The 27251-nt window shown below is 41.7% G+C and overlaps 1 protein-coding gene across 2 annotated transcripts in view; it reads right to left on the reverse strand.

Moving 5' to 3' along the window:
• Positions 1 to 100: 100 nt before the first annotated feature.
• The window catches only part of LOC134865748 (enhancer of polycomb homolog 1-like), a 30662-nt gene continuing 3511 nt past the window's right edge, over positions 101 to 27251 (reverse strand). Inside the window, exons 1-14 of one of the 2 annotated variants that reach the window (XM_063885440.1) lie at positions 25257 to 25658; positions 16200 to 16359; positions 12233 to 12378; positions 11852 to 12058; positions 11200 to 11348; positions 10854 to 11001; positions 10304 to 10468; positions 9946 to 10035; positions 9190 to 9338; positions 7867 to 8270; positions 5694 to 5815; positions 5477 to 5615; positions 2659 to 3004; positions 101 to 1908 (exon numbers count right to left, since the gene is read on the reverse strand). In XM_063885440.1, the coding sequence (XP_063741510.1) occupies positions 1836 to 1908; positions 2659 to 3004; positions 5477 to 5615; positions 5694 to 5815; positions 7867 to 8270; positions 9190 to 9338; positions 9946 to 10035; positions 10304 to 10468; positions 10854 to 11001; positions 11200 to 11348; positions 11852 to 12058; positions 12233 to 12378; positions 16200 to 16359; positions 25257 to 25409 (2451 nt within the window). In that variant the 5' untranslated portion in view covers positions 25410 to 25658 and the 3' untranslated portion in view covers positions 101 to 1835. Of the gene's footprint in view, positions 1909 to 2658; positions 3005 to 5476; positions 5616 to 5693; positions 5816 to 7866; positions 8271 to 9189; positions 9339 to 9945; positions 10036 to 10303; positions 10469 to 10853; positions 11002 to 11199; positions 11349 to 11851; positions 12059 to 12232; positions 12379 to 16199; positions 16360 to 25256; positions 25659 to 27251 lie in introns of those variants that run through there. The other variant, XM_063885441.1, reaches the window with a different exon arrangement.

Consider the following 27251-nt stretch of genomic DNA (forward strand, 5'->3'; position numbering starts at 1 on the left):
TAGTAAAGTTCACCACTGGAACATGAAACTTTTCAAATGATTGACTCTGTTAAGTCAGATCAGAGGTTCTTATTTTAGTCCTATAATCATCTCAAACGGAAACGTTAAAATGCAATGTTTATTTTGCAACTGAACAAATTCTCACCCTACATTCAGCAATAAAGAAGAGATTGGATGTAAGTCAACGGGACTGAACAAAATAATTGCGGTTTTTTTCTTTTAAAAATAGACAAAATAACGAGACCGGTTGATCAAACACATAATGCCCTGGATTTTTATTTCATTTTGTGACAATTCAAGAGGATTGTTTTAGTCTTTCCTGTGTGTGTGTGTGTGTGTGTGTGTGTGTGCGTGCGTGTCAAAGGGTCTACAAAAACAAAACCAAAACTCATGAATTAAGTGGGCCAGTGGGATGGTCGTTGGGATTGTGGTACGGACAAAGAGAAACTACAGGTAGCCTTGTTCAGTACCGAACTCTTCACAGAAGAGACTTTTTTTTTAAGGTTTTTCCTTTTTTTTTTATTTCCCAAATGAAGGCACCCGATGACGTGTGGTTCATGGCCTTTCAGCCTTCAGGAGAGTGTTTTAAAAGTAGAGAAAAACAGCTTTTTTTCTTTTTATTTTCAAGTCATACATCATTTTTTAATGAAGAAGCTGGAATGATAATGTCAGATACTGCATTTTTTTTTTACTCCCTTATTTTTTTCATCAACAAGTAACAAAATAATGAAGTGAGGGAAATGAAAAATAAGTGTTGGAGGGGAAGGTACAAAAATATTTATTCTTAAAAAAATAATAAAAAGGGGAAGGTGGGGGATTATCTTTGAAAGTAAAACCATTCGGTGCAAACCAGAGGGTGGAAATCATACACAAAGCAGCATTTAAAAAATAAACAAACAAACAAATGATATAGTGCTTAGATAAATCAGAAGCGGCAAAGTCTTCTGGGAAAGATTCATCACCCCCATTGTTTTGTTACTTGTCTCAGGAATATTATATGTATGGAAGATCGTTGTGGAAACTGACAAACCGATGGCTACGACAAACACACCCGTCGGGGTGTTCTTCTTCGGCCCTGCGCCTGAATGCAACGTGACGGGGACATCGTGGAGCGGACGAGCTCCCGGCCACGTTCACAACACCCAAAAATGATACAGTTTTTTTTTGTTACGTTTGTTTTTTAAATCTAGCTAGACACTGACTACAGCACGGGGGTGGGGGGTGGGAAGCGGTAAGGGGTACAGTGTGTAAAAAATAAAAATGGTTTTAAGTTTGGGGGTAAACGGATTCAAAATGAAAAACATGAACGGGAAAATAAAGGTCTGTAAACACGGCACAATAAATAGATGGAACAGCAGGCTCCGCACCATGCAGGCGATGACGGCTCTCTCTCGCTGCAGTTTGTCGTTCTTTTGTTTTAATTTGATTTTCTTTTTTATATCTCGAGTGCAAAACATCACAAATGAACAATTTCTGTATTCAAGTAATGTTATATACAAGGGGGTGGGGGTGGGGGGGTGGGAGTGGGGTATTACAAATATGCAGTACTGTACATATAATTGTCATATTAAGAATTTACAGATGATCTCTTATTAACAGTAACAAATTGGGGAAATGAGGGGGGGGGGGGGGGACAAAAAAGAAGATTTGTACGACACGAGCATTGCAATTAAGTCCCAAAACAGTTGCCGTGGAAACCCAGCCTTGCTCATTCCGCCACCACCAACGATCGATGCATAGCACCTAAGAAACAAAAAAAAGAGTTCCTCTCCTCCTGCTGCTGCTGCTGCTGCTGCTGCTTCCCTCCCCCCCCCCCCGCCGCTGCGTACGGGAGGCTACGTGACCTCCATAGCCACTGTGTTCTCTGACAGACTGTTCAGTGCTGGCTTCTCTTGTTCGTGATTCTCCCTGAACACAGAAACGAAAACACACTTCAGGAAACGGCATCACAGACCCTCTCTCAAATGTGCTAGCCTGACAAAAACTTGGATAAAAATAGCACATTTAACTTTGGGTTTAACATTGGAATCAAGTTCAGTCCTGATCACACTCCCACACATTTAGTACTTTTCAGGATTTGAACCCGTTAGAAAACGAGAACAACAAACAGATGATCATAAATATTTGTCAATATGTGAAAAGAAGCATTACCATTGATTTTGGTGCATTATCAGTTTTTGATTAGATTTGAAATGTACTATTGGCCACATCCAAAAACTGCCATAATGGCACCTTGTCCACCTTTTGGGTTTAAATCTTTCGATCAACTTCAGTCCTGATAAAAAACTACCAAATATTCAATGATCAGCGTTTTAATGATGTATTAAAGGCCTTTCTTCTTACTGCAGGAACCGAAAACCGTGAGCTCTCAAAGCATTTGTGAATGACCCAGAGAGGCCGTGGTTCTGTCTCAGCTGTTTTTTCACAAACTGGTTGAACACAAGCCATTGAAAAGAAAGTCAGTTTTGAACCAATTTTGAACCTTTCTAACTAAACATTATTTTCTTAACAAATGTCTTTATGATTAATTTGTTTAATGGATGCATTTCACTTGACAATTTGGGGTTGAAAATTATTATATTTGTGTGTTGCCATGCGAGTATTTTTCACCACCATGCTCCTCTTTCTCCTCCTCCTCCTACTGGATGTTTTCCTCACCTGGGCACTATGTCCAGCGGCGAAGCGGAGGTCGCGGTGACCTTGGGTTTCTGACAGTTGGCGGCGGCGAGCTTTAAGGCAGATGTCGACATGGTGGCGCTCAGCGTCCGGGGGGCGTGGATGCGCTTGCCGGTGGGAACCCCCAGGCGGAGGCTGTGGTTTCCCTGCAGGACCTGAGTGGAGGCGGCGTTAGTGGCGTTGGCGTGGTGGGTGGTGCCGTTGTTGTTACTGGTGGCAGAGGGGGTGCAGGGGTGGAGCAGTCCGGGTGTAGGGGAAGAGGATGGGGGAGCCGGGGCGGCGGGGGAAGGGGACGCTGTGCTCGAGAGGTGCAAGCCCTTGTAGACACCTGGAGGTTAAAAGAGGACAGGTGGAGGACAGGGGAAGTTTCAGTTATTGAATGTTCTTTGATATTTTTTAAATATGAACCCTCCTGCAGTGTTCGTTTCTCCCCGTTTTAACTCCTCTGACATCAACACAAAAACCATGAATCCCCACCAGATGTTATATCACACCCTTTTGAGCTGTAAGCAATGTCTCAGGCTACAGGTGTACATGAACCACAGCAGTGAATATACACAGTTTACTAATGCCTTGCACAGACTACATGACTTTCAAAGTCGTACGATCGCTTGCCAGTTCACACTACACAACTCGCTCGGGAGTCTTGAAGTCGTTGTGGTGTGCACACTACGCGATTGAACGGCGACAGGGGGTCACACTACACGATCTGTCACCAGGAGAAATGCCCCAGGAGTCTGTCTGGTCTCCAAACTACGTTTTGTCAGGAAAACACGCGAGAAGTGACACGGGAAATGACGCGAATTTTCGAACGTTATTATGTTTTACCTAGAAACTGTCAATAAGTTACTTTGCTTAAGCTTGTTAGCACATCAGCTAACGTTAACTTCAGTGAATTGTGTAGCCCAGCTACAACTTTACAGTTCAAAATCAGGTTTCAAACAGCTGTGTCGACTTGTTTTGTAGGACAACGCTTCTTCTTTTTTCAAAGTTGTGCAGTTCCTCCCCGGGGCTTTTCCTCACCCCGTGTCTTGCGCTGTCATTGGCTGTAGCTCGTCGGCGCACCCATTAGCAGGCACAACCCTTTTAACACTACAACGGTGGCTCAGTCAGTAGGGGCTTGGACTTGGAATCGTAGGGTTGCCGGTTCAAGTCCCCGAACAGACTTGAAATATAGAAAGTGGACTGCTACTTGGAGAGGTCCCAGTTCACCTCCTAGGCCCTGCTGTGGTGCCCTTGAGCAAGGCACCGGACACCTCCAATCCCCCCTCCCCATTGCTCCTAGTACTAGGATGCAGAGGACTAATTTCACTGTGTGTGCTCTGCTGTGTGCATGTATAAAATAAAGAGGGTTTCATCCTCCGATTCTACAGGATTTGGACTCGCTGACATGTCCAGATACTTAGCTTACTAGATATCTGTCGGGCGTCGGGGAGTCTCTCACCTCGCTCTTGAGCAGTTCACACATAACGATCAAACGCCGACTGCCGAGCGCCGATTCGTCCCCGTGCTCCAAAATCCGTCTGGGAGCGGCCGATTGGGCTAAAAACTGTGTAGTGAATAAGTCGACGAAACCAGTCAACAATCAATGGATCAGACGTTCTATATGCTCCATTGCCTGCTGTGGAGGCTACCATGAGGCCGCGAGGCCTCATGGTAGCATATTTATGATGGATGAAAGAAGGTTAAAGTGTGTATGTTTATGAGAACGTGCGTTTAAAATGATTCGACACCACCCCAGTAGATACCTTAAACTGAAGGAAAAGCAAGGAAAGTACTGTGAGGCAGGAGCTGGATTCATTCCTTTCCACCAGAATCACAAATCTTCTAAAGCTTTCACCATTTTCCTCTGCAGAATAATCTCAGTTATCTCCTGAATCCCGCTGCAGCTTTTGTTCTGCTGTCAGTGCAATGCATTGTGGGTTTCAGGGCTGTGGTACTTCACGCTCACCGTGGATGTTCAGTGCTCGTTTCAATTTTAGCCGCTTTTATAATTTTTTGCCACTTTATTTGTCGAAGACAAACGATTTCCCCCTCTGTCATCAAAAAGCGCTGCGATGGCTAGGTGATGTCAGGAGATACTTCTTTGTTCATTTATTTAAAAATGCAGGAGCACATGTCTAAAAAAAAAAATGGTCTCAAATATACAAAGTATTTTGTTTTTCTCAAACTTCATTTTACACTCAATCTCTATTTGATGGAAGTTTGCAATCATTATCAAATTGATATCATCGTTTGTGTTTTCCATAAAATCTAATCAAGATATAGGTTCACGAGGCTTTAAATAGCCCGGTTGCCTCTTCTGGTACTGTCAGTATATTTTGAATTGTGCAAAATACAAATATTAGATGAAGAAAACAAGAAAGTTTCAAACATCTTCTTGGATTTTGAGCGAATGGTACAGACATTTTACAGTACTTTGTGACATTTTATAGACATTTAGATGAATCCGTAATGAATGTAACCATCAGACGCAGCTGTTTAAACGTACAATAACCAGACCAGGAGAGATGCAGATAATCTCATCAGATCTACTGTATACATCTTAGGTATGCAGGTGTTGAATGGAGATTTGCCAAACCTGCATGTTTAAGTGAAATAAAAACCTGATATTTTCAGCCTTTTTAAGGTAAACTCAGACACAGTTAAACATTTTTAAAGCTCAAAATGAACCAAACCTGGAGGTCTTGAAACATCAACTCCAGAGCATGTTTCCAGATCACAATGAATATGGTTTTGCAAATAAACAAGTAGCATGTTCCTCCCAGAAGCCCACTGACTGAGGTGGTTTGAGGCGTACCTGAGGGGGAGAGGACGCCATTGACTGCTCCTCCCAGGGCGAGGTCCTCCTTGGTTTTCAGAGCCAGCAGTTTGTCGGCGTTGACGACAGCCGAGGCGGCGAACTGAGCGCTGGCCTGGTCCAACGTATTCGACAGGCCCTGGAAGGTGGGGGGAGCTGTTAAAGCCACTGATGAGAGGAACAACTCGCTTTTAAATGTGCGTTTGTGGGAAGCTACCTTTGTGCTATTTGTAGTGGCGGTGCTGTTGGCTTTCTGCTGCAGCTGGACCTGCTCCAACTGCAGCTTCTGCATCAGGGCCAGCTGCTCCAGATGCTGCTGGTACTGTTCGGCTGTGAAAGCTGACAGGACACCGGGAGAGTGTTACACATCTTGGACATGCATCCGTACCTCGATATGCAGTCAACAAAGACATCCTCATACATACTGCTGCTTCATGTTTTGATTCTGTTAATGTGTTCTGTACATTCTTTTGTCCTACATGTATTTTTTAAAATGCTATTTTATTTTTATTACATTGCCTTGTTTTTATGCTGCTGCAACAAACAAAAAAATCCCAAATTGGGATCAAGTCACTCAGTAATGTAGTCCGTAAATCTATTCCTGCTTCCGTTCACGCAAGTCTCGGATTTGTTCTTGCTTCGTGATTTCTGGGGATCACCCATATCCTCTTGTTTTTGCTCTTTGTCTATTGGAAGGCAGTTTAACATTTGAGAAACAAAAAAAACACACGTGATTTAACCATCAATGATGTTCTTTTCATCTATTTATCCCAGTTAAGTGAAGAGTTAAACCCTTGGGAGGAGGATGTTTTGTGTGCTCAACTTCTGAACGAATCACATGCCTTTTCTCAGATGCATTTTGAAACCGTTTGAAGTGACTAAGCATGACAAGTCACCTCTGCTAACGAGAACAACATCAGCCACATGGCTTGCTTTATTTTTTGGCTCCAAGACGAATGTCGGAACATCCGTAAACATGTTACTCCAGTAAACAAATCCTCGACATCAGACATACTTTGGAGGTTTTGTGCCTTTTTTTTTAAAAAGCCCCTTAGTTGCTTACCCTGTAAATAACGTCTCTTTAATGGTTATCTGTTGATTATGAAGTGGTATTCCCACATTACGAGGCACTAGTGCAGCATTGATTCACAGGACACCGCTCGTCCTCTGGCAGCGCCTCCACCCGGAACACCCTTCATGCTTATTCCATGCAATCTGATGCCGTCGCCTCATTTAAAAATACTGCACTTCGCGATTCAGCCCTGCTTACAGCCAACCTTGGAGGCTGCTCTCCCACGACTTCACCACTATTGTAGTAGAATCTCTTGTGCGCGTGTCCTTCACGTTCTCTACATGCAGACCAGTTTTTCTGAAATCACTGAGCAGTTTTTTCGTGCACATGAAAAGATAAATCGACTCTTGTGAAGTGCTTGTAGCAACACCTGCTCGACCACCCTCACGGTAACGCCGCTGGGGACCTGCAGCATTTAGTTTGTATTCAGAGTTCCACGCCTCCTGGCGCACACACCCCGACAAACAAATCCTCTGAATCTCATGAATGTATTTATCAACCCCAGGTTTAATTGACTCCGTGTGGAGGGAGGTGGCACACTGAATGCAAAGAGACGGCTGCACCTCGGAGACGTTCAGGATGCAGCTAGAGGACAGAAAAAGTGTTTAACGCGATCCAGGTAAAAAGGTGCGTGCGCATCCCCTATGATTTTATGGATAGATGCTTTCTGAACTCAGATTCTTTAACTCAACCAAGACACAAAGAAGTATCTCATCCACATAGAGTTGTCTTTATGGGCCTAGTTTACAACATAATTGAGAGGATATTGAATTTATTTGATATATTTCTTAACCCTAAACACACCTCCTCTCCACAGTCTACAGACCTTGCTAACCCTTTGATTGGGACTACTTTGTAGCTGAAAATAATTTGAGTATCTTGAGTGATTGGGACAGTTTCTGCGATCCTGCTGATGAATGTGTTTTTCCAGCACACAAAAAAAGGGATTGCATGCAACCAGGGTGTTGGGTAAAATGGCTCTCGTTATAAAGAGGAAAATGACTCGCTAAAAAAGTTAATAGATTCAAGATGGTGTGAGTTTAGTGTGCGTGTGTCCTGTTTCCAAATCAAATATCTTCACGATTCAGTCTTTGTGTGTGCAACCAACGCTTTCTTTTCTTTGTTTTCCCGTTTCTCTTTCAGGTTGCGGGCAAGAATTATTTTTGATTGTTTGTTTGTTGAGCATGCAGTCTGCACACCCGCCCACAGAAACAACTGCCTGTAGATTTCACAGTGAAAATGAGAATCAAGCAGAGGGAAAGTAGTAGAATCTTGAAGTCAAGGCTGAGACGATATGTCCTGCAGCCAGTCCACTTACCAGCGGTGGGTGGGGGTGCAGGGACGACCCTCCCCGGGCGCAGCGAGCCAAACGGCTGTCCTGCGGCTGTGGGGGAGGAGGCAGGTCGCTTCAGGCTTCGACTCAGCTTCCTGAATAGTGGGTGGGCATTGTCCAGCTCATGTAGTGGTAGTGTCCGTGGCCTAAAGTGCCTCCATCGGCACGACCTTATATTCAACAGTATCTGACTGAGGTCCGTGGAAGAGGGGGAGGAGGAACTTCTGTCCGAGGTATTTGTTTCTGAGGTACTGGCAAACTTGTCGGCGGCCGGCGAGCGTGAAGAAGCCGGAGGAGGTTGTGATGGAGGAGGAGACACGTCGAGCTTTTCTGCATCCAGGTCGTGGAAAACGTTGTCGTAGTCTGTGTGCGCTCTGTCCAGCAACACCCTGCCAGAGAGGAATAAAGATAGAAAGCCTCTTTTTAATTCTTGAAGGGCAACCGCCAGTCGTTTTCATCATTAAGTATTCCATCCATCAATCAACTATTTCAGTAATAAAACTAGCATATTCCTAGCTTCACTTTTAGCCATGGTAGCATTTCTAATTCCCTCTTTACCATAGAGTCAATAAGGGACTGATGTAAGATTGCGTAATATCTGTGCCTTCTCGCAGGTAAACGCCCAAAATCACACGCTCCTCTCGCCAGTCTTTTTCTTGAGATCGGAAGTTAAAGTATTTTTGGTTTTAGAAAGACATTACAAGTCCAGCTCAGTGTTCGTAGAGCTTCGAAAAGTACAATTCTAAGAACTTCAACTCTACATTTCCAGACTGTAACTATAAATGCAATGGCACAATTTACCTCATCTCTTTATACCCATCCATGATAATTCTGCTGATCAGATTTCTATGATTGCATGTTCTGAGGTAATTGTTTACATTTGGTTATTAAAAAAGGGGTTCTCTAAGGCTCATTTTCAGGTTCCTATTTGCATTTGGCGCCGCTACGGTGACATGTTTACATGCTTTAATGTTAAAGAAATTCCCTCTGAAGGGACACTTTGGGATTTTAGCTTTTGCAGCCCATTTACATGCACAAAAACCTATACACCTGAAACACACTACAGGAAAGGGAAAAGCACAATAGGGCCTCTTTAAAAAGGACTACATGATATATTGTATAGATAAATCTGATTATGTTCAAAGTGGAATATCTATCCAAGGAGTGAATGTGGATGAAAGCTGTCAGCATGGCATTGCAAAAGCCAGGTATGCATACTGAGTAAACAGCATGTCGAGCACATAACAAAAACAAGGCGGAAAGGAAAGGGAATCGGAGCGACAGAAATCAAAGAGAAGTTTGACAGACCTGCCGCCTCGCCCCACGCGTCGCCGGGCCATGCCGAGGCAGCGCCGCGGCATGGTGAGCGTGGTGAGACTGTAGCGAAAGCGAGCTTCTGCCAAACCGCCGTCCCAGGGTCCGCACCAAGGCCAGCTCCCCACACGGTCCTGACGAACCTGCAGACAGAACGGGCACTGTCGGTCCAACGTTTCATTCAACCTCTGATCATGGGGGGGGATATGTAACGCAAGTGAAGACTATGAAGATGGAACTCTTTAAAGTGATGTTAAAATGACTTTCAGCCATGTGAATTTTAGAACATTTTTTGTCATCTAACTTTCATAATTTTTCCCACTGATCAATTTTCAAGTTGATTGGATCTTTTTAAAACTACAAGAAATAGTATCGCTGATGTAAAAGCATCACTGTGTTGGAAAAAAGGGAATCAGCATAAGAAAAGCATTCAAAACTGACTTATCTAAAAACTCAGTTTTTTTTAACCAACACCAAAAGGACAAGTTATCCAAAGTTATCCAAGTAACCGAGAGGCTTAACACTTTCACACATCACATTTAAAAACCAATATCACCCTTTCAACCATGTGATAATATAACAACTCAATGAACAGGAACAAATGCGTATTGTTCCTGTTCTAACCAGCGCTGTAAAAACCATTTGGGAACACCAGTGCTGGGACATCAGGCCCTCTCAAACTCCCGAGCATGTAAAAACAGAGTTCTTGTTTGTACTTGTACACAGCGCGTGGAGGATTTCAGTACTTACAGCGTAGTACTGGCAGCCGGCCTTCCTGCGAAAGGCGTAGGCACCGTCTGGGTCGTTCTCCTCCTCCGCTTCTGAGGAGCCTGAGTGCAGCTGTGGACACAGAGGTTAGAGGTCAGTTTAGCGCCGGTGCAAACACAGAATCTAAAACACTGAAGCCCAATTACACTTCTCAAGTGGTTTGGCAATTTCAAGTGGATTTATCGAGACAAAGAGAGGGGAAGAGGGAATAGAGGGGAGGTAGGGGAAATGCATTCAGACTGCAAAGTGATGACAGGGACGATCAAGGGTTTGCTTGAATGCCTGTGTGTGTGTGTGTGTGTGTGTGTGTGTGTGTGTGTGTGTGTGTGTGTGTGTGTACCTGGGAGTAGGGCTCGTCGTCTGAGCTGGGGAAGTCGTACTGGTTGAGGTCCTTGGCGTTGAAAACAACAGGACCCGGATGGTGGGGGGCGCCCGACGACAGAGGCAACACCTTCTGCTTCTTCTCGTATTTCCTCTTCTGTCGGGGGACTTCCGCCTTCTCGGGCTGGGGGGGAGAGATTAAAGGATATTATGACCCATGAGAATGTAAAACACATTAGGAATAGACTACTTAACTCTGCCCGCCCTAAATTTAAAAACAGTCTTTCTTTTGTAGAAGACATTTTAACGTTCGTTGGAGCTCTTGTGTATTTTAGATTCAACAGACAATCTAATAGACAGATCTCTACCATTAATGACCATTTCTGAAAGTAAGAATAAAGTTAAACAAATATATTTTAATTGAAGGGAACCACAAAAACATTTCTCTACAAAAAAAGGCTGAGTATTTTCTTTCTTGCAGATAAAAAAACACTTGGTCCTTGGTGCATTAAAAGTCACAATCATCACACCTCCTGTGGGCGAACCCTGTTCCTAACAGCGAGCCTCACCTTTGACTTGTAGTCCTTGAGGTCCATGTGGTCCTGGTGTCGGTACTGGTTTGTGACTGGGACCAGGGGAATGATCTGCGGCCTCACCAGCGCCCGCTCTGCCAACACCTCCGCCATCACCTCCCCACTGTAGTCCGACATGACGTTCCTGGAAGAGAAAACCGGGACTTCTCAACAAGAGGTATCTTTCCTCCCCCTCAAACTACACCAATGAAACATCATTTAGTAAAAGTAACTTTTACTTCTCAGGTTTTCCATTTTATAACGCTATGTTTCTGTCTCCAGCGGATTGCTTTTTGTTTATTTCTCCACTAACGTATTGTGCGTGCAGCCCTGGAGACGTTACCTCTTCTCAAAGATCTCCAGTGTGAGGTGCAGCAGCTCTCTCTTGCTCTTCTCCCTCCTCTTGATCATCTCCAGGATGGTGACGGCTCGGCTGAGATCCCTGCGCAGCTTCAGCATCTTCTCGTAGGACGCCTCGTCGTTCTTACGGTTCTGAATGTTGGAGGAGGAGGAAATGTATTACACGGTGATTTATGTACATCAAATGTAAAAACATCGGACAGGTTTTGATGCTTTGTTTCACTTCTTTGCACATTTGTATAAAAATGCATGAAAGCAAACCACTTGCTAAATCACATCCAGGGTCAATTCCTCCACTGACCACTTGATGGCGTACAAAAGCTGTACAAAAGAGTGCAGAGGGAAGCACAATTTCATGGAGTCAGTGTGCGTCTCTGATCAGGGACTCAATTAACAGTCGTGATCTGGTATGAAGTTAAAAAAGTAGCTTTCATTTTAAAACTCAAAAGCAGTCGATGGACATTACTCCCCATTTTCCAGCTCACTGCTTTTTCATTTCCTTCTCTACAACTACTTGAATAGTGTTGACCATTAAACAGAAAGCACTCAACACAAAGAGAAAGACCAGGTATGAAGTAAACGACTACCAAGACAAACATAGTGCCGATAACATGCAGAGTTTAAGGACTACCGACCTTCCTGGTTTGCATCTTCTCGGTGCGCCGCCGGAAGGCCACGTAAGGATCGCTGGTGCTGGAGCCGTCCCGTCTCTCCTGCTTGACGTTGGGAATGAGGCAGTTGGCCCTGCTGTTTTTCCTCTTGCGGCTCCAGTAGTCGAAGACCTCCTTGATGAGCTCGTCGTCCTCCTTCAGCAGCAGCTTGGCCTCCGGAAGACTCACCGCCTGGAGAAAAAGATGCAAACATGAGTCAAGGGAGGCAAATCTGATAGGGAGGGCTTTTATTTTGATGGCATCTTAGCACAAATGGTCTCCAATTATTTTCATAGGTTCATTTTGTATTTGTCTATTAGCTTATTTTATTTAAGAGATGCAGATGGAGACAGAAACAGTGCCGACCTGCTGTCCACTGCCTTTCTCCAGCCGGTCGATCATCTCCTCAAACTGTAAGAAGCTGATCTCCATCTTCTTCTTCAGCTTGTTGACAAACGCATCGTCTTCCGAGTCCAAGTCGTAGTCGGGCTGCTCTGCGTCCAAGCTGAAAGCTGCGGGCAAGGGGGGGGGGAATACAGGAAAACACACTTTAGATATTTCGTAGATGATTTAATAGCCAAATAAAACATTGCAGAGTTGAGTCAATCTATGATCTATGTTTAATAAATATTAAAACAAGTGGTAGAAAAATGATGGATGATGGGGGGAGGATTATCTGTTCAGAGGATACTTTATTTACCCTGAGTTGGGACATTTTTCTGTCCTCACACCAGCAGTTTGAACCGTCAATGTAGAACAATAACACACTTATCATAAATATACATTTTCTCAGTAGAAAAGCCAGCATCTACACACTATGAAATGTAAAAAATAAATTGGAATACCCTCTAATATACCAATCTATTAAAAAGGGACAGAAACGTAAAGCAGACTGCACTATTACTGCTATTTTTTAAATAATTGTCTTACATTTTTTGTCTGTGTCATTTGGTGAAACTGCTCTCCTGTACACTTCTGATATTAACCATTAATCCTTTTGTCCAGCTCTACTCTGACTCCACAGCAAACTGAGCCTTGAAGTCAGTTTAATCGGTCTGCTAATGACTGCATGAACGGCATGCAGCACGATAAATAAAAACAAGCCAGTTTTAAGCCAAGTTCACTGATAAACAATACCCTAAATACAAGCTTTCTTTAAACCCTAACTCTAAGCCATCGATCAAAAATCTGCATGAAAATCTGACTGATTAAAAAGAGGTTGCTCGGAAAAGGATAACGTCAATGCCAGTTTATTCCTCACATGCATGTTTGAAAAAGAAGTCATTCAGTTCTCCTTTGACGTTTTCAGGGTCTAGTGTAGACAGTAAATCTTCTGCCCACGACTGAAGCAAGGTTACCACACATACCCTGCAGTCCATTTTACAAATTCATCATCGTCTAATGAGTATTGAAGTGTTTTAATTATAACGTTTTCTGCACTGCTGCGTTAACTAAGATCAAAACGCAGCCTGTCGTATGAAAACAAAATAGCCCAGCACGAAAAAATATAACAAATTTAAGCAGAAAATGAACCGCTAGAGTCTTAATGATATTAAAGTGTTCTACTCCTACTATGACGCATTTGATTTCTGAGCTGTCCAGATTGTATAGTGCTTAAAAGAGGACATATCCTGGTGCATGTTTGTATTTATTTGAGGGAACTTTGGGAATTTAGCCTCTGCAGACCATTTACATGCACTAAACACGTATATAAACAAACACTTACATAATAGGGCCTCTCTAAACTAAGTGTGCTATATCTGGGTTTTTTCTAGAAAGATTCAGTATAAGACGCTAACGTCACTTCCTGTCAAAGTTACGGCCCGCCCACTTTCCAGTGTAACTCCTGCATCAGAGCAAAGCGGAAAATAACAGTGTCTTCACGTCTTAAAGCTGCTGAGTCATATATTGCACCTCAAACAACAAATAGATCCAGAGCTCCGGTTTCTTTACTTCCTCTCCAGAATAAAGGAGAGTGAAAGAAAGGATCAGAAATCTCAGTTTCAGTGTCAGCCTGCTGCCTGCCACTCGACCACCGGCAGACCCACCGGACACCCACCCCCTATTTATTCTCCGTAAGCTGTCTCTGCCGTCTGACCAGACATCTGACCCCATCGTCATGTTTCTGGAGTCTTTATACCGTTTTCAAGAACATAAATATTATTTTCTGGCATCTCTTTAACATTTCACGGGGAAAATATGCATTTTGGTTTGAGGGCGCTGACAGTAGGAGGGCGCAGCGCCCTGTTACCTAGTTTAGACTAAACCCTGCATATTAGAAACACTACTTAATGAAAATTAAAAACTAGATGGAACAGTGACCAAAGGTTAGAGTATTCAGAAGCAGTTTGACTATTTTTGCTCTGGAAGAAATATGTAAAATAATGTTATGAAACAGGCTTCGGTTCAGAGCGACACCACCAGTCTTAAAAACACACACTGGCGCCTCATGTGCAACAAAGCAGTGTAGTTTGATCCTCCGATATCTGAACTCATAAACCTGATGCGCTTCCTTTCAGCTGAAACCATTCATTAAACTACACGGGACTAACGGTCCACACTTGACTGGGATAAATAAGTGTTTTCAGAGTGCAGCCGCCGAGCAGAAGGTTAGGGGTGCGCGAGATGATTATCAGACGTAATTACAGCAGATTTAACCGGCCAGACGAATGAAAGCACAAGGACTGACTGGAAATAACTAACAATACGTCTTGTTGTGTGGTACATTTAGTCCCATCTAACCAAATAACTGACCCGACACTTTAATGGAGTCGACTTTGGTGTGAGCCTAATGAACACTGATGGGTTGAAGTTCCATTAATGTTATTTAGTTTATGCAATAAAATGCAACTCCATGCTCTTTCCTGATGAACTGTGAGCATCATTTCTGACACAAAGGACAAGCGTTCCCCTCGCTGTGCTTTTTACAGTTTTTTAGTCTGTTTAATGCCTCAGTGACCGGTATGTCAAACAAAGTCTAATTCAAACCAACACATTTCATCTCTGGCTCTCAACAACAAAACTCAGCAGGACACGGACCCGTCAGACATGCACAGCTTCTGTCCTCACAATGACAGAGCGAACAACGTACGGGCCACAGCATTTGCTTCGTTTTTAAAATGATAACCTCAGTCCTGATTAGATTAAAGCAAATTGATTCAATCTAAAGCCAACATGCAGGCAACAGAGTGTGACAGAAAGGATGTATGGTTATTGATGAGACCGTTACATCAAGCTGTGAGCAGTCGGGCTGCTACCATTAATGTCATTATCGATGAATCTGCCTTTTGCTTTCTAGACTAATTGATTGGTGTATAAAACCTCAGAATATAGATTTTAAAAAGTTGTCCCAGTTTGCCAAGGCCCAAGGTGATGTGATATTTTGTACATTTAACACACAAATAGTCACCTTGATTTGATTTAAGGAGAAAAATTGGCCGACACTTTCATGTTTGAGAGCTTGAAAGGATAATTTTGTGCCATTGTTGCATTAAAAAATGAATTATTTTGGACCAATGACTTAGCCAATAGTGGACCAATTGTTGCAGTTCTCATGATGAGGTCAATAATGAACATTTTAAGAGTTTTTCTCATTTTAAATTGCAATAGTTTTGTGCACAGACTTGTTTTTTGCAGGATTTATCAAGCGCCCCCATGTAAAATGAGCAGCTGCATTAAATTAACCAACTTAAAACCAAATTAGAGAACACAACTCAGTTTATTTTTAACTTTCAAGACCGGAGTGGACACGTTTCCCACCGTCAAGCCCTAGAGGCATGAAGTCAGACAGCAATTTTACAGGACAACAAATCTGCCAATCAGTGTACAGCTAATGGTGTAGAGTCCAGCTTTCCCTTGGGAAACAATCACTTGTGGCACAACTAAGCAATGAAGCCAACTCATTTCCTTTGATATCATTACTGAACTGTCTCACTCATTTCATTTGACAAACATGTAACAACTCAGTAACAGATTATGAAACACATGCCTGTTGCCATTAAAAAAGAGCCGTCTGAACCTCTTTAATACCCGAGGACCCATGAGTCACTTAATTAAGCCTTTACACAATTTACTTATCCAACTTCAAAACGCTTGAAAACACTGTCTTGCAGTCATAAGAGCTCTATGGAAGTCAAAAACAGGTCCAAAAGTGCACAAATGTGCAATATTGTACTCATTTGCACATTTTAATCCAAAAGTCACTTAAGTTTCATTTAATGAAATCAATCTATCACCACCTAATGAAACACCTAATGAAACAACCAGAGCTGCATTAAACCGTTTTTCTCTGCTTTTCAGCGTCACAGACATCCATGAAGAGAAGCCCACTTACGCTGTATGTGAATTAGCTGCTTTGGCATCTTGAACTCCCCGGGGTAGAGGGATTCGTAGTAGGTGATGTTGCTCTCCGCCTCGGGCACCGGGATGACCATGTTGTCCCGCTTCTCGCCGTAAACCTGCTGCGCCGAGATGGCCCGCTGGAGATGGTGTTCCTGCAGGGAGAAAAAGGTGGAGGTGAGATGCCTGGATCACTGGGGAGTAGGGATGGGGAGCGAAACCCGGTACTGAACGGGCCCGGGAGTACATTTTTAAAGACTGGTGTTGATATTCTCCGTCCTTAACGGTTTGCTTTAGAGGTCATATTTATAATTACTTAAAATACAGCAGTCATGGTTCTGTTCTCAATTAGTTTTTCTCCTTAAAAAGTAAGAAAAATAACGGCTAAAAATAGCTTCAACGTACCGGGTAAGAGGAGTAGTAGCGTTTAAATCTTAATCCAGAATACACAACAAAAAACCTGCAAGCGACAAATGACTTCCAATGCAACAGGGATCACATTTTTATTTACATTCAAGCCTATTTGTTGCTTGCCTACTGTACAAAAGAAAACGAGTGCCAGACAGGTGACAGTCTGTCTGTAAAACTGTATTCAGAACCGATATATATGAAAGAAAAAGAGCCTCAAATCAGAATCAGAAATACTTTAATAATCCACACGAAGAATTGGTTTTTGTTGTTCCATTTTCAATTCTTAAAATGCAAAGTATAACAATTGATATAAAACACGTAATTAGTGCAATAAACTGCATATAAAAACATTAAAGGAATATTTCCACTCAGACAAAATAAAAAATAAACTACCTCTGGAGGGAACTTTGGGATTTCAACCTCTGTAGACGATTTACATGCACACAAACCCAAAAACACTACAGGCAAGGGAAAACAAAGTATAATAGGGCCTCTTTAAGTGAAGCAAATGCAAAACATTTAAATCACTGAATCAAATTATTACGTCTGAAATAACACCAGGTTTTAAATGAGCGCTAGCTAACTCAGCTGAGGAAACTGACGATGATCCCGCTGGGCAACATTTGTCCCCCAGATCGTGTAACATCTTTAGCCTCCGTCACACATACTTCCCAGTAAATTACAGGGATAACCTTTGAGGCGCCGCAAGTGACTCCACTATTCCACACCTGCGTTACTTTCAAGAACATTCCCGTCTTTCATTTTGTCAAAACCATACCACTGGAGAGGGATGGGCCGAGGGGGAGGGGGGGGTCAGTCCAGCAGGGGATAATTCAACACAGCCATAAAACTCAACGACAGAAGCCAGATGGGCAAGGCAGTGTAGGTTTACGCTGTGGAAGACGTCTCTTATTACTTCCAAGAACACGGGAGGCAAAGGGCTGTTTATGTCCGCTGTAAGGCTTTTAATATTCTACGAGTTGCGAGACGAGGAGTGTTTTTTCACGGACTTCTTGAATCGGCAACACACACTATATGTATACATCTTCAGAAAACTCTTGCTATTGGTCAGCCATTTTCCCTGAAAAATAATAAGGTCTTCAGGTGGGAACTTTGCGATATGGATTGTCCTGAATATCAACCTCTGCTCCCGTTAACATGAGACCTCAATCTGCATTTGATCGTCATACATGTGCTTGTAAAAGGTTGACTTATGTGAAGGAATTGGGGATCAACATGGTCAAAAGCAAAAAACGAATGATGTATGGAATATCGACAGATACCAATCTGACCATCTATTGACCATCATCTCAGGAGCACAAATATTAAAGCCTGACACCATCTCTGTCAGGCCAGAGTAACAGGTTTGCTGGCGGGCTTCTTATCTGATCGGTCCCAGTCAGTGGTGGTAGCCGAGTCTCTGGGTGCTGAGCCACTGGCAGACAGTCTGTCAACAAGGCAGCCCTGTACAAGCTCTCACTGGGGAGAAGGTGTGTATGAGCTGTATTCCCAGAGGTTGTCGGAGACACGGGGTGGAATATCTGTAGGAGGTTAAGTGAATGACACACACTTTCTATAATTTTCCATTTAGCTGCCTGTGCCTCAAGTATCGTTAACAGGTTTGTGTAGTGTTCTTATAGTTGCTGTAACACCTTGTACAACATGCTTTGGTAATATGATGTTTTTGATATGGTCATGCCAATAAAGCTCCTTTGAATTTGAGTCAAAAAGTTAATGTGTCTCGCTTAAATGAATAAGTGTGACACTCTTATTCCATGGAAAGTGAAAGACCTTGCTTACTGTAAGTCAGCCACGTACAGTCACTGTTGTGTAATGCAAGTACAAACATTGAGGAGAATAAACAACATTTAAAGGTTTCAATATGCCGTTTCTCCAGGTTTGCCCCCATCACTTAGTCACTGCTTCGTGTTTTTTACAGGTAATGTGAACGTTTATCCAGCACGCTCTCCAGACTACATCTCATCGGTAAGCAAAACTACCCAGCAGCCATGCATGGTGAGCCCCAGTGTGCAAAGCTTTTAAAATGACTTCTATACAGACAGAGGTCTTCATATAACTTATACACAGCTATCAAACTGGTGACGAATGTTAGACAGCTCATAGTTAATATAAATCATACAAACAAACCCTCTTTATAAGTCAACAGCTGCCCAACAGTGCCTGTTCTACCTTATCAATCAACAAGTCCATACGATTTCATTTTCCATATGAAACAGCAATATAGAAGCACTGTATCCTGTGGTGAGCCTTCAAGTGATTTAACTGCAATTTCTGAAGAATAAACCTTTGTCAGACCATGCAGCCCCATTAAAATTGATGGAGAATATTCTACTGTAACATTTATGCAAGATGTTTTTCCACTTAGCTTGAAGCTCAATGTAAGCTGGATGAACAGTTTTCAATAAGTGACAATCGTGCAAGCTTTTCAATGCTAAAGGTTTTGAACTGGAGGGTCTTCGCCACTTTCAAAAGAGAACTTGCAGACACCCAACAGTATTTTGTTTTGCATTCATTGCACTACATCTTATTCAAAATATATCCACGTTTTATTTCATTAAATAGACTGCTTCCAGTCTAGAAAACAGCTTTTAGACCTATGAGCCAACACTGAAAAAGGTGCTTAAATGAATACAAATACAAAAAGGTATTAAGTCAGCATCTATATGATGGATAAATTCAGTATCACAATTACAACTTTTTCCCAATATGAAAACTTAGTCCCTCACAAATGAACCTTTAAAAAGGAGGACCCAATTTTTCCCTTCAGGGTTTTCCATACGTGTAGTTTGCCCAGGCAGTATGGGAAGAGACATTATGAATCATTCCCCCAATGGGCGACCACCAAAACCTCCACCTCAATGTCCCCGGGCTTCTCGACAATAAGAGAAAAACTCATAAAAATCAAACGGCCGTGAGCGAAAACACGCAGGCTGCCAAACCTAATCAAGCAAAGCGTTTGTTTACTTTCCCGGCTATTTGCTGGAGAATAAATAGACTTAAATTGAGGTGAACAGTCAGAATACAGAACATTAGCTCACACAAACACACACACACACACCCTCGTTTTCTCAAATACACACAAGAGTCCAGAAATAGCAGAGTAAAATCACCACATCCATCACTGTCAGGTCTGCTGAGGCAGCCCGAGCTTCCCCACCTTACCCGCTCTCGCCTGACAGCTACTGTCCCAGACACTGTAAACGTCACTTAACATGACGGACAGCTGCAGGGGCTGCAGGGTAGGGCTGTCAAGGGACGCATGCATACAGTGCGAGGCGGTTTTTTAAAAAGGCACCACGCGGTAGAGAGTGGTTTTTAATAACCAGTGCGAGTAGGGTGGGAAATCAACGGCAACCATGACACTGCGCTTTTGCCTCAGGCGGCTAAATTACTGACCATGAATTGAGAAACGATTACATTTTTGGCAGATAAATGGAGTTTCTTTAGGAGTGAAATATTTCTCTAACATGAGTAGGTCAAGTTTTGTATCATTAAGATGTTAAATCAGGGCAACACGAATTACCTTTTATTTGGAGCGCAATATTTGGTAAAGGCTAATCGTAGAAAATATAACCAGAAATACTTTAATAATCCCAGGGGGAAATTGGTTTCCTGACACCTAGTCCACTAAGAAAAATAAATGATATTAACATGAAGTAAAAATGTGTGGGACCTGGACTAAAGACCTTTTTCTACAGACAAAATAAAGAATCCTTCTCAATCATTAAATACAGATAATCTTGAGAAAATAAAATATCACAATTGATTGAGAATAAAGTCTAAAATAATGTGACATGTTTCCATGCTTTAATGGCAAAAAACCTCTTTATTCTTCCCATGCTGCTGTAGCTAGAGAGAACTTTGGGTTTCTAGTCTTTGCAGACCATTTACATGCACACAAACCTATATAAAAACACACCAGCAAGAACAGAGAAACCCCCAATAAGCATAATGGGGCCCCTTTAATATAAATTATAAAGTTAAAAGTAGTGTAGAAAAATCTCAAACTTTTGCTAACGACTCACAAATAGGACTCTTCCAAAGTTTTCTGGCGTTTCCACAAATTCTACTCAGCTGTGCCAACTCAGGTCTGTCTAGTTGGAAACCTGCCCGAGGATATATATTGCAAAACCTGCCCGTATTAATTTCCCTGTGAACAAACATCAAAATAAAACTATCAACAGTGGAATAAAAAAAGGGGGGGGGGGAAACTGCTGACTAAGGCAACTTTCACTTTCACAGCCGGAAGGCTGCAAAGATTTTGGACAGGTGACATGCCCCACATTCACATCCAGCAAGGTCACCCGCTGAGAAACTGGTGGCATGCCAGAGTGTGAGTCTCTTTAGTGTGTGTGTGTGTGTGTGTGTGTGTGTTTGAGCACAAGAACGGTGTCTGGCCAAGAGGCAAACACAACAGATGCCTGTGGGTTCCCATCAGGCCGCAGACACTGACCTCACTTTCACCCAAACATAAGACAAAGTGGCTGCCCAAAACAAACAAGCTGCACGTGCTCAGGGAGTTTCAGCAATGACCACTTTTCAGCACACACACACACACAGTCCGACATATTTAAGGCTTTGAAATCAAGCCAGGAGTCGAGCGCGGTGAAGTAAGAAAGGAAACCACAATGTCAGATGGTAGATGATTTGTTTACGATCAAAGCATGGAAACACAATACAAATATGAACCTTCAAGAGTCCTTCCAAGTACAATTTAATGATAATACGTTTGTACTTCTACTTAACGTTTGGAATTCATAAGGTTTACTTGTGGTGGAGTATTTCAGGACTAAAGTAGTTCTACTTTAAACTACACAAAGAGTCCGAGTCCTTCTTCTACACTGGTCCCGATAAGAGTAATCGTTAGCTGCTCGTTGCCTCAATTACAATCACATGTTTTTTTACGTCACAATGCCAGGGAAATCGGTCGACTCTGAGTTAAAGTCGCCGTATTAAAAAAGGCCTGGATCCATGCAACAAAGACCAGTCTCAGATCACAGGTCAGTCTTAAGTAAAAGCCTACCAACTAGATAATAAATGTTTCGTCTCAATAGAACATGATTTTTTAATGCTATTTCTTCCAGTTGTCCAGGACGTTAAATGCTCCCAGGTCAGGTCATCATGCAGACCACAACATTGAAAGGGAAGTCCATGGTGGTGGCGGCATGTCTTGGCTTGGGTACCAGACGGTCACTGATTCAAGTCAATGAAAGACCAAGTGCTACTGAGGTGTCCCTGAGCAAGGCACTGTTCCCTACACTGCTCCCCGGTCAACGTATAATGGCAACCCACTGCTGTAAATTTCCCCTATGTGGGACCATTCAGGGTATATTCTTCTCTTCCTCATATGTTTGAAGCTACAATGAGCTCAGCTGCAACTAAAGTCCTTTGTTTTTAAATTGCAGATTTATTTGTTTATGGTTAATTGATTAGTTCCATTGATTGTTGAGTCTATAAATGATCAGAAAATGGCATTTCAAGCACACGATAATGTCTATAAATGGCACGTTTTGGCCACTACACAAAGATATTCAGCAAACTGTTCGGAAGGATAAAGAAAACAGAAATATTCCCATTTAATAAAGCTGGATTAATTTAAAAGTTATCAACTAAAAGTATTGTTCTGTGCATACAGCATAAAAAGGACTGTGTTGACAATAAATTAACCGCAATATTTCCACAAATAAAGCACTGTCCTCTGTGTGGATCAATGAGTTACAAATCAGGGATGCAAAACTAAAAACACATGCACTTGCGGTACAATTAAGCAACATATTCCTACTTCAAGTGCGAGTCATACATAAAAAGGCAACCGACAATAACTCAAAACACATTTCCTATCCAACACCTGACGTAGAATTTCAAAACAGACATCCCAGCGTTTGTAGCAGGCCTTGGCCTACCTCTTATGATAATACCACGGTTACATAACGGAGCTCTCCAGCTGAGCACAACACAGACTTTGAAGTGACAGAAGCAGCAGCCCCCCCCCCTCCAGAGCGCCACGTGCCGTCTGCCAGCCTGCTGAGCCATCTGACACACTGAACCTCTGACACACAGCCACCACCAGACTGGCTGCAAAGCACTGAATAACAACAGTGCACACCGGGGAAATCTGGAGTGATATTCCCATGTGCGTCACTTTGTTGGAATAGGTGCTGGGGACACTGTTTTCAGATTTAGAAAATCCACTACTCCATTAAGCACCCCCTCCCGCAAACAATACACATGCTTTCAATGCTTTCCGTGACAACTAGTGCACCAACTATGCTATGCTGTGTCCCAGGTCCAAATTGCACCACTTGGGTTACCAGAAATACACCCAATTATTTGTGCACGCTATTTTCAGAACAATTTAAACAAATTATCCAAATGCAAAGTGGTGGGGATAAAATTGGCCATTTCCAAGAGTGGTGGGAACATGTCCCCAGCATCCCCAGTATAAAATGATGCCTACGGATATTCCCCATTTACAAGCCCTTATATTTAAACAGTATTGAAGCCTGCAGGGTCAGCTAAGTCATACTTCTCTAAAAGAAGCCAATGTGTTGCTAAGAAGGACAGAAGTCGTCTCAAAAATGTCAAGCAATAAACGAAAGAACAAGTTTCCCATGGGTTGCATCCAGCTTTTTGTAAACAAGCCCCAGCATCCAAAAGATAAGAACCATAACAGTCAGCATAAAAGCAGGAAGCAGACTGTTTATTTACATGACTCATTCATCCCCGAGACTCACCTAAAACATCTCCTTGTCCAGCTTAATCATAACACACAACGGATAGAAAATGAACTCCCAGAATAGTTTGTGAACTTACAAAATGTATATAATTGAAAGTGTGCGGTGGCAAGAGGATTTGGATGTGGTGGTGAATCTGGAAAATCAATCATCAACCACCAAACCAGAGAGACCGTTACAGTGACAACTATACCAGATACTGAGAAAAAAAACACAATTTTCCATGAGCAGCTTTATGTAAAGCCAACTAATATAAATAATATATCTTTCTAGCAGGATGGTGCAGTTACTGTGCAAATAACGGTTGTAATAACAATGACAACTGTTTTATTTAAGTACAGTGAGGATCACAACACAGCCTCCATACAAACTTCAAGAACACTGAATAATATAGGAATATCAAAGTGCCTTATAGAGGTGATGACTTGTACTCAAGCGATGCAATTATTATTGTCTTACTAATGTATTATATTAATTTTCTATCACCATTATCCTGCACAACGTTCACTAATAACTCATCTTAACTTTTTCTATTGTACTGTTTTAAGTTCATGTTCAAAATGTTAATGGTGGAAGAGGTACTCAGATATTGTACTTGAGTAAAAGTAACAGTAGCAGAGTGTAGGAATACTCTGTCACAGTAAAAGTCCTGCATTCAAAATGTTCCTCCAGTGAAAGTAGAAAGTACTCTCATCTAAATGTACTTAAAGTAGCGACAGTAAAAGTAGTCATTGTCTGATTGGTCCATTTCAGAATAATATCTCTGATATGTTTTATAATGATTGATCATTAAAGTGTTCTCAGAGCTGGTAAAGGTGCAGCTAGTTGTAATGACTCTGTATACTGCAGGGTAGCTGCTGAATTTACTACAGGTGGACTAAAGTCTGATTTAAGGGTTGATTATATTTACCATCATTAATCCTAATCTGCCTAGCAACTAAAAAGGTGTTAAATAAGTGTATTGAAGTAAAAGTATACAACTAACCTCTGAAATGTAGCAGAAATAGATATAATCAAGTAAGGCACCAGTAGCTACCTAAAGAATTTGTAAGGAAGCCAATACATTTACTACTTAGTAACATTTTGATTGCAGGACTTTTACTTGCAACAGAGTATTCCTACACTCTACACTTGTCAGCAGTGTTTAAAACTCTGTACAAAGTGGCAAAAAATGACAACACTTGAAGTAAAGTACCTCAAAATTGTACTCGTGTAGTGTACATAGATATACACATTTTATTCATCCCAAATTGGGAAACGATTTTGTCCCAGCAGCACTTTGACAGTACATTTTCAATCTTCATCACTCAAGTAAATCTACTCATTTACTTTACACCACTTGTCGTAATTGTACAAAGCATTGGCAACCCCGTATGCCATTGTGGTCGTGCCAATAACGCCATTTGAAGTGAGTTTCCCCTCAATGCATGGCAGCAGTGTTGACATTTCTGCCTGCTAGCAGCAGCAGCAGCAGCAGCAGCAGCAGATGCCACATATAATCTGAAATCACTAGCTCCCCCTTGCCCTGGTCCTTTGCAATTACGCCAACACAAGGCCTCGTCCCGACACACAGGAGACAAAATGTCGGAATTGCTGAAGTCACATGACTCCTTTGTACTCAGAAAACCACCTCACGTACTAATAAAACCGAGGAAACCAGTTTATTTTATCTGAAAACCACACATTATATCCCCTCCTAACCAAAACAATAACCGCTGTCTCACCAACGGTCCGTTTAGAACGGAATTCCGTCGTCTTTCTCCTGAGAAAAAACAGCGGCCATTTTGTGTGAAAGCTTGCGCAGAGAAGAAAAAAAAGGAGGGACGCTTCATTAAAAAAAAAAAATAAACCACATAATTTCAAACATTTTTTAAATAAAATCATACCGATTCCTCTTCTTTCTCCATCCCCGTAGGCATCTGCGGCACGGCCCGGTTAATGGAGGCATACTCGTGCAGGTCGGGTAAATCCTCGCAACGGAAAACGGGCAGCGGCTTGGTAGCGTCCAGAGCTCGCGCCCGAAACGACAATTTACTCATTTTTTCACAACTCGAGATGCAATATAAATCTATCGGATCTCCTGATATTCACAACGGTACCGAGTGGCGCTTTCATGGATGTTTCTGTGCGGTTTTCTCTACTCTAACGTTGTAAAGCTTGTATTTAGGGCGTCGCCAACGGAGCCGGGGGAAGGGCCCGGATCTTGGTCGCTCTCTCTCGGACTGTTTTTTTCCGACGCTCCGCTCCCTACCGTTGGTTCAGTGCGCCATGGACAACATGGCGGACATTTAAAACTCTTTTGCTCTGTTTCGCTCGCAGCGGTCCAACCCCCAGCGCGCGGACCGACCATTCCCACACGGTCCCGAGCGCTTGCGCGTTGCGGGGGTGGGGGGAAGGGGGGCAAACTGACTGCTTCACACCACACACATACACACACTTATATATTAATGATTGCAATTAACAATAGGTGGAAATATACATATAGTTAAAAAAAGAAATAGAGGAACTATAAGAATATTAAAAAACATGAAGAAAAATAAACAAGTAGATCCATTTCAATTAGATACTACTTAATAAAAGCCAAAAATTCACAAATAAGCATATGCAATACCAACAATTATATTATAATTATACTAAATGATTAGATACTAATGAATAAAAGCCAAAAAAGACACACATTAATAAATATATGAATAAAATAAATCTGATTCACATGTGTAAAACAAGGCATAACTTTAGCTTAGCATAAAATATACTTTGCAGTATTTAATATTAAATATCAGTGACATCAAAGCCACATATGATTTTCAGTAGTAAATCAAAGCTTATAAATCCAAGATTGTATTGTTTCTATTATTTTTATGAAAACATACTACTATTAGGAAACACTGTAGGCTACACAACACTACCCTAAAAGCATACCAGTAAAAAATCCCCAAACTAAACCTATTTCATTGTAATTTGTGTTATGCTTTTCTGTAGACCTCTTAATGTCTGTCTTCGTTTATTCCTTTGTATTCATGCTCAAATCATGAATATTATATTAAAATATGTTTAATAAAAACAGACTACCATTACAAAATACAGTACCCTTAAATTCTAGCAGTAAAAAAGCCGAGACCTCTTCTAGTTCAAAAAAAGTAGCTTACTCTGAATAATTATTTTAAATGGTAATTGGTTTAATGTTTTTCAGCAGTAAAAAAGCATCAAACCTTTGTTAAAGTAAATTAAAATACCATCTTAGTCTGAATAGTTTTTATATGGTAATTGGTCTTGTGTTTTTCAGTTCACCTCTCAAAGCTCATTTGTCTGAATATTTTGTGTTGTATAATTTTTTTTTAAAAACCTTTAAAAAGAATGTTAAAATGCGACCAATAAAAAAAACTATCATCAATAATACCCTAAAATTCTAGCAGTAAAATAAACGCCTCAAACTAAACCTAGTTTGAATTATTGTTTTATGGTAATTGGTTTTACGCCTTTTAAAATGATGAGAAATTAAAAGGTCCAAGTTTATTCTGTATCATAAATTTCTATTTAAATCATGCTTTAGTTATTGATCTTATAAAAAGGAAATTAAAAAAGGTGATTAATACAATTTAAATATCATTATAATATAGAATACACAACTACCCTGTAATTCTAACAGTGACAAAAGCTTCAAAGTTATTCAAGTTTAATAATATACTACCTTGTTTGATGGTAATGTGTTTTGCTTTTGTGTAGTACTGAAAAAAACAAAACCCTCAGCAGGGGTAAGAGTAACAAATTCCACATTATCCACTCCAGGCCAACGCCTACAATACCAGAGAAATGACTGAACTACTCAGATCCAGAGAACCTTATCTATCACTATAAAAGCCTGGGAGGAAAGTTTTTCA

The sequence above is a fragment of the Eleginops maclovinus genome, chromosome 6 (assembly GCF_036324505.1).
Source record: "Eleginops maclovinus isolate JMC-PN-2008 ecotype Puerto Natales chromosome 6, JC_Emac_rtc_rv5, whole genome shotgun sequence".
NCBI lineage: Eukaryota > Metazoa > Chordata > Actinopteri > Perciformes > Eleginopidae > Eleginops > Eleginops maclovinus.